The sequence below is a fragment of the Tachyglossus aculeatus genome, chromosome 15 (genome assembly GCF_015852505.1).
Source record: "Tachyglossus aculeatus isolate mTacAcu1 chromosome 15, mTacAcu1.pri, whole genome shotgun sequence".
Taxonomy (NCBI): domain Eukaryota; kingdom Metazoa; phylum Chordata; class Mammalia; order Monotremata; family Tachyglossidae; genus Tachyglossus; species Tachyglossus aculeatus.
Genome location: NC_052080.1, coordinates 3,726,393 through 3,739,862, shown reverse-complemented (window position 1 = coordinate 3,739,862; position 13,470 = coordinate 3,726,393). Strand labels below are relative to the sequence as shown.

At 42.6% G+C, this 13,470-nt stretch overlaps 1 protein-coding gene across 4 annotated transcripts in view; it reads left to right on the top strand.

Annotated features, from left to right (window-relative positions):
• The window catches only part of CNKSR2 (connector enhancer of kinase suppressor of Ras 2), a 240,825-nt gene extending 227,735 nt beyond the window's left edge, over positions 1-13,090 (top strand). For 2 of the 4 annotated variants that reach the window (XM_038757077.1, XM_038757075.1), the window contains 2 exons: positions 8,547-8,740; positions 10,641-13,090. In XM_038757077.1, the coding sequence (XP_038613005.1) occupies positions 8,547-8,740; positions 10,641-10,856 (410 nt within the window). In that variant the 3' untranslated portion in view covers positions 10,857-13,090. The remainder of the gene's footprint in view (positions 1-8,546; positions 8,741-10,640) is intronic. The other 2 variants (XM_038757076.1, XM_038757074.1) reach the window with 1 other exon arrangement.
• The last annotated feature ends 380 nt before the right edge of the window (positions 13,091-13,470 follow it).

Below are 13,470 nucleotides of genomic sequence, written 5' to 3'. Positions count from 1 at the left end.
TGTGTACCGTCCTTTGAGGAATCCATGTATCAGGCGCAAGGCCAATGTTGGATTTTGCAGAATGAGCTAGGATTTAATGGATGACTAATGCCGTTGTATCCACCTTCTTCCCCCATTTGTCATTTAGAGAAGCGGCGTGGCTCAGCGGAAAAGAGCCAGGGCTTGAGAGTCAGAGATCATGGGTTCTAATCCCGGCTCTGCCGCTTGTCAGCTGTGTGACTTTGGGCAAGTCGCTTAACTTCTCTGGGCCTCAGTTCCCTCATCTGCAAAATGGGGATTAAGACTGTGAGCCCCATGTGGGACAACCTGATCACCTTGTATCCCCCCAGCACTTAGAACAGGGCTTTGCACATAGTAAGTGCTTAACAAATACCATTATTATTATTATTATTTAGCCTTTGACAAGGCAGGAGCTTGGGCTATATGTGAGGGGATAACAAGCCCTCTTAAAGGACACATGTCATCCATTTGGGATCCTGGTTAAGAATGGGACAGTATTCCTATTGGATACAGACCCTGCTCTTCCTAAAATCCACTGCTTCACGGCAGCAGGACTGTAACCCAGTCTCTGAATTGGCCGGACCAAAGGAGACCACCAAATGAATATTTTAAACTTTCACCCAAGGGGATTTTGACATCCCCCCCTGAAATTTTTCTCATCTTCATAATGATGATAGTATTAGCAAGTGCTCCTTATCAATCAGTCGATCAATGAATGAATCAATCCTTGGTTTTACTGAGCGCTTGCTGTGTCTATAACACTGGACCAAGCGCTTGGGAGAGTCCAAGGAGCTTACAGTGGAGGTGAAGTAGTGTGGCCTAGTGGAAAGATCAGAAAGTCCTGGGTTCTAATCCCAGCTCCACCACTTGCTTGCTGTGTGAACTTGGGTCAGTCACTTCTCTGGGCCTCAGTTTCTTCATCTGTAAAATGAGGATTAAATCCCATTCCCTCCTACCTAGACTGTGAGCCTCATGCGGGACGGGGATTGTGTTCAATCTGATGTGTTTGTGTTTAGAACAGTGCTTGGCACATAGTAAGTGCTTAGAACCAGCGCTTAGAACGGTGCTTTGCACATAGTAAGCGCTTAATAAATGCCATTTTAAAAAAAAGTGCTTAATAAATACCATAATTATTATTATTGTAGAGAGGGGGAGACAAGCATTAATATAAATTAATTATGACTATGTATGTAATTAGTAATGATAATAATAACTGTGGTATCTGTTAAGCACTTACTATGTTCTAGGCACTGTACTAAGTCCTGGGGTGGATACAAGTGAATCAGGTTGGACACAGTCCCTGTCCCGCGTGGGGCTCACAGTCTCGATCCCCATTTTACAGATGAGGTAACTGAGGCACAGAGAAGTGAAGTGACTTGCCCAAGGCCACAAAGCAGAGATGTGGCAGGGCAGGATTAGAACCCACAACTTCCTGACTCTCAGTGCTCTATCCACTAGGCCACAGTTATGGCGAGGTGCACAATTATGGGTACGTACTATGTCCTAAGCCCTGGGGAATCAAATCGGACTCATTTCCCATCTCTTGTGGTGATCACTGTCTAAGCAGGGCTCTTCCTTACCATTTTACAGATAAGGAAACTGAGGCCCAGAGAGTGATTATCCTGTTGTTCCACAATAGGACAGGAGGAGAGTTGGGATTAGAACCTGGTCCTCCTGCCTCTCATTTCCAGGTTTTTCCATTAGACTATGCCACCTCGTCAAGAGCAAAGTAATAATAATGATAATTGCGGAACTTGTTAAGAGCTTGCTCTGTGCCAAGCGCTGTTCTAAGCACTGGGGTAGATACAAGTTAATCAGGTTGGACACAATCCCTGTCCCACATGGGGCTCACAGTCTTAATCCCCATTTGAACAGGTGAGGAAACTGAGGCCACTAAGCCATGCTGCCTCATAAGCAAGCTTCTAGCCTGTGACCCCGCTGTTGGGTAGGAACCGTCTCTATATGTTGCCAACTTGTACTTCCCAAGCGCTTAGTCCAGTGCTCTGCACACAGTAAGCGCTCAATAAATACGATTGAATGAATGAAGTAAGATTATGGGCCCACAAGCCATCAATGTACAGTTTCCCCACTCAGTTTTCACCTCACAAGGAAAGGAAAACGATGACTCAGTTCCCATTTTTGCACAGCGGGTGTGCGCATTGGAGTGTAACGACCAGATGTCTTTTGGTATTTAAGATGTAAGGTGGATTGAAACCGTTGGCGAGAAAACCGGGAAGAAATGAAATGGGAAATGTCAGCACAGGCCATGTCCCCTTTCCTGGGGCTTCCCTTTATCCCTCAGCCAGCCAGAGTTCTGTTGATCAAAACAGCTTCCCGTACTGGTCGCGTGAAAGACCATAAGTGAGGCAAAAAAAAAATCCAATGCAATTCCATCGCCATCATCCATGGTATTTATTGAGCACTTACTGTGCGCAGAGCACTGTACTAAGCGCTAGGGAGAGCTCATGGCGTAGTGAGTGGCAGCCTGACTTCATCATCATCATCATCAATCGTATTTATTGAGCGCTTACCATGTGCAGAGCACTGTACGAAGCGCTTGGGAAGTACAAATTGGCAACATATAGAGACAGTCCCTACCCAACAGTGGGCTCACAGTCTAAAAGGGGGGAGGCAGAGAACAAAACCAAACATACTAACAAAATAAAATAAATAGAATAGATATGTACAAGTCAAATAAATAAATAAATAAATAGAGTAATAAATATGTACAAACATATGTACATATATACAGGTGCTGTGGGGAAGGGAAGGAGGTAAGATGGGGGGATGGCCTGAGAGTCAGAAGCAGCGTGGCTCAGTGGAAAGAGCGCCGGGCTTTGGTGTCAGAGGTCATGGGTTCAAATCCCGGCTCCGCCACTTGTCAGCTGTGTGACTTTGGGCAAGTCGCTTCACTTCTCCGGGCCTCAGTTCCCTCATCTGTAAAATGGGGATGAAGACTGTGAGCCCCCCGTGGGACAACCTGATCATCTTGTAACCTCCCCAGCGCTTAGAACAGTGCTTTGCACATAGTAAGTGCTTAATAAGTACCATCATATTATTATATATTATATACCTGCTGTGTGATCTTAGGCAAGTCACTTTACTTCTCTGTACCTCAATCACCTCATCTGTAAAATGAGGATTGAGATAGCCCTTTGTGGGACAGGAACTGTGTCCAACCTGATATGCTTTTGTCCACCCCAGCGCTTAGTTCAGTGCCTGGCACATAGTAGGCTCTCAACAAATGCCACAGTGATTATTACTACAACAAGAATCGGTAGCCTCTTTTCCCTGCCCGCAACAAACTCACAGTCTAGATTCATTCATTCATTCCTTCAGTCATATTTATTGAGCACTTACTATGTGCAGAGGACTGTAATAATAATAATAATACTGATGGTATTCGTTAAGCACTCACTATGTGCCAGATACTGTATGAAACGCTGGAGCGGTTACAAATCGAGTTGGGCACAGTGCCCGTCCCACATGCAGCTCAGTCTCAATCCCCATTTTACAGATGGCATCACTGAGGCCCAGAAAGTGAAGCGACTTGCCCAAAGTCACACAGCAGACAAGTGGCAGGGCTGGGATTAGAACACACTGTACTATCAATCAATCAATCAATCGTATTTATTGAGCGCTTACTATGTGCAGAGCACTGTACTAAGCGCTTGGGAAGTACAAATTGGCATCACATAGAGACAGTCCCTACCCAACAGTGGGCTCACAGTCTAAAAGGGGGAGACAGAGAACAGAACCAAACATACCAACAAAATAGAAATGTACAAGTAAAATAAATAAATAAATAAATAGAGTAATAAATATGTACAACCATATATACATATATACAGGTGCTGTGGGGAAGGGAAGGAAGTAAGACAAGGGGATGGAGAGGGGGACGAGGGGGAGAGGGTACTAGACGTTTGGGAGAGTATAATACAACAATAAGCACATTCCCCTGCCCACAATGAGCTTCCAGGTTAGAGGGAGTCTATAACTTACCTGAATAGAGGTACATCTTGGGGCCTAAGGAGTAAGAAATTTCTCATTTACTTATCACTCACCTGTGGGCATCCGAGAACATTTTTACCAGAGCAAGGGGCGGGAGAGTCCTGGAGGAGAAAACAAGCACTCGTAAACAATGTCTCCGTATCCCGAAGTGTCCCATCAGATTCAACGGACCCTTCTCGTACACTTCTCAGCATGGTATTTAGGAGACATTCCAGCTTGGAGTTCGGTGGGCAGGATAGATAATCAAAGTGAAAGAGCTGGATAAAGATATCATCATGGCTCTAGTAGTGGTGGTATTTATTGAACACCCGTTGGGAGCAGTGAACTGTACTAAGCACTTGGGAAAGTCCAACGGAAGCCGCCGATCATCTGAGGGATGATCTAGCTCTTAAAGATGCGTGCACCCACACAAAACACACACAGAAAACACACACATACACCCCACTGGCAAGAACCACTTCAAACCCTATCCTCCTGTAGCCAAAGTGGCCAATCTTCAAGATCCAGGACTCACAATCACCCTCGGCCCTGGGCCACCTGAGGTGTTTCTGAGAAAGGAGAAAAACCCAGCAGAACACAGGATGCAAGAGAAAGAAACCAGAAGAGGAGAAATCTGGAGGAGGAGAGGAGATAAGTGGCAGGCAAAGGGAAACCAAGGTGCTTCAGTGTTTCTTAACTAAAACAGTAACCCTCAGAAGGACTTTATTACTCACTCCAAATGATCGGAGTGGTCTGTGACACCTTGAATGTGGAGCTTTATGTTGTCTTTGTGGAGTCCAACAGGGTTCATAACGTAATCTTGGCTTCCTCTTGACCCGCCAGAGAGAGTGTCCCTCTGTCGAGTCTTGAACCGGGGCGGTCAGAGTGCTTAGCGGCAATTTAGCAAGAGCCCGGCATGTCAAACCGCCCTGCTTTCTCTGTGCTTAAGTCGATATTGTGTGTCATGTGTTTACTGTGGGGGTGGACGAATTGCCGGGGGAGCCGGAAGGTGAGTCACGCAGGAACTGGGAATTCCTGACCTGTGGAAGAAACCGTTCAGCTTTATGATTCTCAAGTTTTCGGGTGTCCATCTAAGGCTGCCTGAAAACCTCCATTCTGAATGCTTCTGACACCTATTCGCCTTCTGGGGAGTTATGCTGCCTTCTAGTTGTTGCTTTTTTTCTTTGAAACGTTAGAGAAAAGCAAAGCTCCACTGTGCCGGCATTTGTATGTGTGCCGTGTGTGTGCGTCTTTGTCTCTTGGTTGTTACTCTATATTTACAGTGTCTGTATCTGTTCCCTCAAAGGGGTAAAATTGGCTTTGAAAACAGGGAAAGAACAATCGTCGTCTCTTAAAAGTGTACAGAATACATATTTTTAATAGGCAAAAATGTTTCAGAGCAAATCATAGTCTCACGAGCCCGAACGTTGACTAGAACTTGAGGTAAAAGCTACAACGGAGACTATGAAAATACTACTTTTGCCTTTTAAAATTATTTAACCATCATCTTCCTCAACCTCAAGCCTTAGGTGACCTGTCCTGTGATGTAAGACTCCACACTTCTCCCTCGACCCTGTCAACTGGACAACTGGACAATCCCTCTCGGGGTCCTAGTCAATCCCATTACTCAATAGTATAGCATCATGGGCACCCTCAACTTCACTGCCTCTTTAGTTAGCATCTCTCTCCCTGTCTTCCACCTTTTCCGCTAGCCATTTCCTCTCCTGATATAAAGCAATATATAAAAATATAAAATATAAATATAAAGCCACTGATATAAAGCAATCTTCTCCGTAGCAAGTGTTCTTCAACAAATCTCACCCACTTATAACTTTTTTACAGATTTCAGTTGAAAAGACAGTTTCTTCTTGGCCCCTGTCTTCATTTTTGACACTTGGGGTTGACATTGAACCTATCATTAAAGAAAAGACTTACTAATTGCTAATTACTTAGGATTCAATCCCTGCCATTTTCTATTAGCTTAGAGCTTATTTTGTTTTGTTTTCCTGCAGCAATGCTCTTTATGTATTTTTTTTGTGGCTGCCCATTTTCATGAATGAAAGAAAAAAATAATTAAAATGAAGCAGAGTTTTTCATATCTATTTCTGAAGGTAGAGTTTGGAATTTCCCACACCAGTGGCTTGAGGTAGTTGGCTTAAAGAAAAATGACTAAGATTCTTTTTTTCAAATGTTTTCAATGCACCTTAATATTGTTCCACATGCAATGCATCTATCTCACTTTGGTAAGAAATCCTTTGAAACTTGCCACTCGAGAAACACCTCCAAAACCTCTATATCTTAGAAAATCAGGGCTTGGAGCCATGAAGGCTTTAAAAGAAAATCATTGTTTTGGAAGTCACTGAAGACAGGCCGACAATGAAAATGTTAAAAAATGAAGTCACCAAAAGCATCTGGAACCTTCTGCTTTCAGTTGAGGTTAAGAGTACTGCACAGGTCAGAAGTTCCCAAATGAAAGTGAGTTTTCAATCCATCTGTAGTATTTATTGAGCGCCTACTGGACTATGCATTTATAGCCCCCTGAAGGTACTTCAGAAATATTAGCTCACACTTGCTCCTTTCTCATAGTCCTGATGAAGTAGCAGAAGTCGCAGTAATAGACGTACCTATTAAGCAGCTACTGTGTGCATAGCACTCTACTAAGCACGCTCAAAGAAATTTTAAACGAGAGGGTAATTATTACATTTCCAGTTCCTTTGGTCATCGATGGCTGACTTTAGAGAAGCAACATGGCATAGTGGATAGACCAAGGGCTTGGGAGTCAGAAGGTCATGGGTTCTAATCCCAGCTCCGCCTCTTTGCTGTGGGACCTTGGGCAAGTCACTTAACTTCTCTGGGCCTCAGTTACCTCATCCGTAAAATGGGGATTAGGATTATGAGCCCTACATGGGACAACCTGATTACTGTGTACCTACCCCAGTACTTAGAACAGTGCTTGACACATAGTAAGCGCTTAACAAATATCATAATTATTATTATTAGTAGTAGTAGTAGTAGTATTCATGGAAGAATTATGGGTAGAAGTTACCATTCAGATTAGGCTTATTCTTTTACCTTCATCTACAACAGACCACAGCCTTCCAGTGAGGTCCAAATGTTCAATTTTGACAATTCTTGTGTTAAAAATACATTGCGAGACCCACAGCTCCAACCAATCAAAGGACACCTGGGGAGCCCCAATAAGGAAATAAATAGATTAGACAGGCACAAACTGGTTGAAATCAAAAGTCAATAGGATGCACTGTGCACAGAGCACTGTACTAAAAGCTTAGGAGAGTAAAATAGAGTTAGTAGACATGATTTCCCCTCCACCTCTTTCCTCTCCCTTCTCCACCTCTCCCCTTGCCCTTCTTATCTTTTCCCTTTTCCTTCTCCCTTTTACTCCTCACTTCTTCATCTCTCCCTTTCCACCTTTCCCCTTTCCTTTCTTATCTCACCCCTCTCCATCTCTCCCTCTTCCACCTCTTCTCCTTTCCTCAATCAGTCAGTTGACCAATGTTATCTACTTGAGCACAGTACTGTGCTGAGCACTTGGGAGAGTATAATGGAGTTAATAGTCTGAATCCCTGCCCTCGGTGATCTAACAGCCTAAAGAGAGCCTATTATCCTGCAAACAAGAGTGACAAAACCCAATTTTGCCACTTTGGAGCCTAAATAAAAGATATGCAGACGGTAGTTCATTCTTTCATTCATTCAATCATTTGTTGAGCGCTTAGTGGGTGCGGAGCACTGTACTAAACACTTGGGAGAAGACAATAGAACAATAAGCAGACCCATTCCCTGCCCACAATGAATTTACAGTTTTACAAGTGAGTAAGAGAAACCCGCTCTTATTTCTTTCCAAGAATCTACAATCAGAGTTTTGGTGAGATGCCACTCTTAATAGACGAATGTATCGAAGAGTCTCTTGGTAGCTGGAAAAAGGAGAGGAAAGGAAGATAGATGACCCAGAAGAGACAGGAATGGAATTGGCACTGTTTAAATGGCTGAATCCAGACAGCCAGTCCCAAAAGGAACTTAGATATTTTCATCCTCAGTATCCTCTGGGGCCTAATTCCCATCTTCTTTAGGAGGCTAGTGGTTCTCCCAAGAAATGACATACGAGTCCATCGGCACCTGGAATGGTACATAAATACTTCAAGGCAGTAACGGAAGTCCTTGGGGTTTGTCCATAAAGGCCGAAGGCTCCTAAAAGCCTTTTGTGGCTGTCTTCTTGTCTCAGATTCTGTCAGGATTAATCCAGTTTCTAAAAGTTTTTCCTCATTTTCCCTGGAGATGCCAAGTATTCATTTGGAGCAGGGGGAGTGAAATGGGGTGGTATCTGGGAAGGGATGAGGAAAGAGGGGAAACAGACATCAAAGAGACCACAGGCCAGAAAGCCATCATTTTGGTCTCTTCCGTCCTGACTGGAAACCGCTGCTATCGCCCCGTTCTCTCCTGGGGACTTGATGCCTACGATCTTGCCAGAATTACATATCTTACTAGATTTTTGGATGTTTGGGGTAAACCGCTTAGTACCATCTTTTCTGACGTTGCAGGTGAGCGTGACAACAAGCTAGCGGACTCGTTGGAAGATCTGTACAGGGCTCTGGAACGAGCCAGCTTGTCCCCCCTAGGAGAATATCGAATTTCATCTGAAATGGAATACAGGCAATCTTTCGTTACGAGATGCAATGACCCCGAAGTGAATGAAAAACTGCACAGACTGAGAATTCTAAAAAGCACTTTAAAGGTATGGAATGACAATCGATAAGATCCTTCTTTAAGGATTTGTTCTTGTTCTAATTCTAGAATGTCAGATTATTCAGAAGCAGACGTCTAATATGAAGGCTTTTTCTTTAATGCTTCAGTGGAAGTTCTTTTTTTATGTTTTTAAGAGAAGCAGCGTGACAGTGGAAAGAGCACGGGCTTTGGAATCGGGGTCATGGGTTCGAATCCCCGATCTGCCAATTGTCAGCTGTGTGACTTTGGGCAAGTCACTTAACTTCTCTGTGCCTCAGTTCCCTCATCTGTAAAGTGGGGATTAAGACTGTGAGCCCCCCGTGGGACAACCTGATCTCCTTGTAACCTCCCCAGTGCTTAGAACAGTGTTTTGCACATAGTAAGCGGTTAATAAATGCCATTATTATTATTATTATGTAAAGAGCCAAAAAATAAACTGCGGGAAGGTATTCCTGATATAAAAAATTCCGTGAGAATGGAGGAAAAGTAAGCTTACATCTTTCTATTAAAAGCTCAAATTGCTGTCAAAAAATGGACAGTTTCAGTTGAAAAATGTGGAAGTGAAATGTTCAGAGGCAGCACAAACCATGTTTTCTTCCTGATTATTTCAGTGAGATAAATATTCCATGCAAGGTAATTACCAGAAAGAGCTACTTTTTTAAAAAAGTTACTTCGTATATTTGGTATGCTACACTAGGAACGGTGTTAGATCTATTTAGCAAATGTGTGTGTCTGTGTCCAACCTGATTATCTCGTAACTACCCCAGTGGTAATACAGTGTCCGGCAACCAAAAGTGTTTAACAAATACCATAAAAATAGAGTTTAATCTGGGAAGGGTTTCCACTCTACTACTGGGCTAGAACATGATGCGGGTTTAGGGTGCGCTTTTTCGACAGCTAATGTCTGCAGGCGTGCGTCACTTTGTCTGCATAGGACACGGGGAGTACCAGAACATGTGTTTTCCTGATCAATCAATCAATCAATCGTATTTATTGAGTGCTTACTGTGTGCGGAGCACTGTACTAAGCGCTTGGAAAGTACAAGTTGGCAACATATACAGACAGTCCCTACCCAACAGTGGGCTCACAGTCTAAAAGTCTAATCGTAGGAGGGGGTCTATTAGGAGCTATTAATAATAATTAACAACAATAATTAATTATATAATATAATATAATATTAATAATTATAGCAATAATAAAGGTCTATTATTGACCTTTGGAACCTCTGCAATCTGGCTCATCTTTTCGAGGCGCACACCCTTTAATCTCTACATCTTCTGCTTCACCTAACACTCCTGTATCTTCTCAGCATCACTTGGCCAGGGCTCTTAAGTATGGCTTAGTGGAGAAAGCCCGGGTTTGGGAGTCAGAAGGATCTGGGTTCTAATCCTGGCTCTGCCACATGTTTGCTGTGGGACCCTGGGCAAGTCATTTATCTGGGCCTCAGTTGCCTCATCCGTAAAATGGGGATTAAGAGTGTGATGTGGTCTCACGTGGTCTCATTAGAAAGCAGCGTGGCTCAGAGGAAAGAGCACGGGCTTTGGAGTCAGAGGTTATGGGTTCAAATCCCGGCTCCACCAATTGTCAGCTGTGTGACTTTGGGCAAGTCTCTTCTCTGTGCCTAAATTACCTCATCTGTAAGATGGAGATTAAGGCTGTGAGCCCCCCATGGGGCAACCTGATCACCTTGTAACCTCCCCAGTGCTTAGAACAGTGCTTTGCACATAGTAAGTGCTTAATAAATGCCATCATTATTATTATTATTATTTATGTGGGACAGGGACTGTGTCCAACCTGATTAACTTATATCTACCCTATTGCTTAAAACAGTGTTTGGCACCTAGTAAGCACTTAACAAATACCATAATTATTATTCTTATGGTTATTACGACATTCTTTTTCTTTTTCAGGCCAGAGAAGGAGAAGTAGCCCTCATCGATAAAGTACTGGATAACCCAGATCTGACATCTAGAGAATTTCAGCAATGGAAACAAATGTACTTTGATCTCTTTTTGGATATCTGTGAGGACGACGCTCAGCATAACCCACTGAATGCATCTCACGAAGCCGATGCCTTTATCTCCTTTCTGGCTCACACCCACTCGTATATCGAAACGCACGTATAAGTTTCTTCGGGCCTCTTAATGCTCACGAAAATGGTCGTTTTTTTAATATAAAATGTAGGACATATGGTAAATTTTATCTGAATGTTACTGAACAGCGTGTGGTAAGCTTAGTCTGATGATGAACGTTTGTCTACTTTATGTGCCCTCACTGCTCTGCTTGTGTTATCTTGTGCAAAACGAACACGGCCTTTGTTAACATAGGATACATTTTGAAAATATAGTCTTGGAGGCTGATTGGGGCCTTTAATTTCCCAGGATGCAAGAAATGGTCATTATATTCCATCTACCTTCATTTTATGAAGAATTAGCCTTCTGAACTGAAACCCATTTTTCAGGTGCAGGCATCTCCATGATGGAAACAAAAAAATAACTTTTTTTCTATTGTAGATGCCCCGAGGTGCTTCTTAAACATTACACAAAATATAAAATGATGGGAGATTAATTTTTATGAGTGTAGAAAAGCACAAAAGAGAGGTAAGCAAAACGGAAAATCATCGACAGGTGAGAAGTTCAGGTATTAAATATTCAGATATGGTCAACTGACTTTTAACGCGTGGAGATATCATTGCAAATCTACAGGGACCCTTTGGGATTGATCAGGGCATGGATTTGTCTATTTTTCTTGTAACTGAGACCAAAATTGAAGATAGAGCTGTTTTATTTTCTTGGTTTATATCCTCCTTTATTTTTATAATAGATGGAATACTGACCGCTTACAGCCTTTTGAGAGAAGAGCAAGGAAGGGGTCATATCTGCTTAATCCATCATCCTCTCCCAAGCACTTAGTACAGTAAGCACTCAATAAACATCCCTCAGGATGTAGAGAAGGAATCTGATCATTCATTATAGAGAAATACACTCAGTCAGTAAGGCAGCCCACCAAATATAGAAGTACTCATCTTATGTTTTCCTCTTTGTGGCCCTTTGAATAATTACGAGGTACAAACTGAGTAAATATCATTTCTGACCTCCACCTCCGACCCATTCAGTTCAATGAGATATTTTCAATGGGGAAAGCATTTGCAACCATAGAGCTAAAATTGAAATGTAACAAGAACCAGAGGTCGATCGGCTTCTACCCTTTGGGGAAAGAAGGATCGGTCCATTCAGAAACAATCCAGAGAGCTGTGGGTAACTGGGATCTATCTAGAGTTCCACACTCTTCTAGAAGGGTGGGTACATGAATGGAAAAAAAAATCCTATTAATATTTTTACAGCTCTGTGCTTGTTGTTTTTTAAAGTTACCCCAGCATGACAATGATTTGGCTGCTTTATAGCATCTTGCTGCATAATTTAAAATCCACAATTTTCATTTTGGCAGGAAAACCAACCCCTCATTGATTAGACTTTGAAATTTCCTTTTAATCAGCTTTATACTACTGCCTGTACAGCTGTGAATGTCCTTCAAACTTTAAGAGCTTGGATATTTGCTGGTGATTTTCTTTGCTGTAGAGGAGGAAGTGAAAAATCCGAGGATCTTTGCGTTTGTTTTGAACATGACCCATGTACTGAAAGTATTTTGCAGACTTTGCACAATTATACAGAATAAGCCTTCCTACAGCTCATCTCAATGATGACAGTGGTATTTGTAAAGCGCTCACTATGTGCCAAGCACTGTTTTAAGCGCTGAAAGTATTCCTGTATTAAGTCAATATGGATGATGATAAATCACCTCTCAATGTTTATAAGAAATTGGGGGAGGGTGGGTCTGATAATATTTTTACCACTTTAAAAAGATCTATTTGTAACAACGGAACATTTATTTATGTGCATGGGTACTGACTTAAATACTGACTTGAGGGGGCTAGGGGGGAGTTTGTATTTTCATTAAAAGAAGAGAGAGAGAGAATGCCTGGCCTGGAATGAACTCTGCTTTTACAAGGATTTTAGGCTCTGGTTAACATTTCCTGGACTAAAAGTATATATTATCCTTATATTCATATCTAACAGATTTAGAACACATACAGAGTTTATGGAGCTCTCATTCCATGCAAAAACGAGGCAGCTAAAAAGGTAAGACTTAGTTCTGTTGCTATGCAACGGCATTCCCTCCTGCACTTTGACTTGAGCAAAGTCAAATTAAACCTTACAAGTTTTTTAAGACTCATGGTAAGCTTGGCACAGAACGGTACCTATCCCCCATTTTGTCGCGATGCCTTCTTTGAACGGCATATGAGATGCTATTCTCGTCATTTTTACTGTATTTATTTGGAGCCTACTGTACATAGGAGTCGAATAAATTTGTCTTTGAAAGTGAATCCTTGTGATTCAGGGCTCACCGCTTGATTCATAACCGTTTCGCTTTGTTTCCTTTCAGGCCGACTTTGTCCACTTCAAGTTTATCCTTGCCTGATTTGATTCTGCCGTTTCACTTTGTTTCCTTTCAGGCCGACTTTGTCCACTTCAAGTTGATCCTTGCCTGATTTGATTCTGCCCTCTCCTCTGTCTGGCAAAATTATTTCCCCACTCTTATTGATAACCATGTCTATCACCCTCGCCAGTTGTTCCTGACATTTAACTCCCTCCTCAGGCCTCCATCCCCCCGCCTCCCCCATTCCTTGCCCCCAGGGAGCTGGACACCTACTTTATTTAGAAAATTGATAGCCAGGAGTGA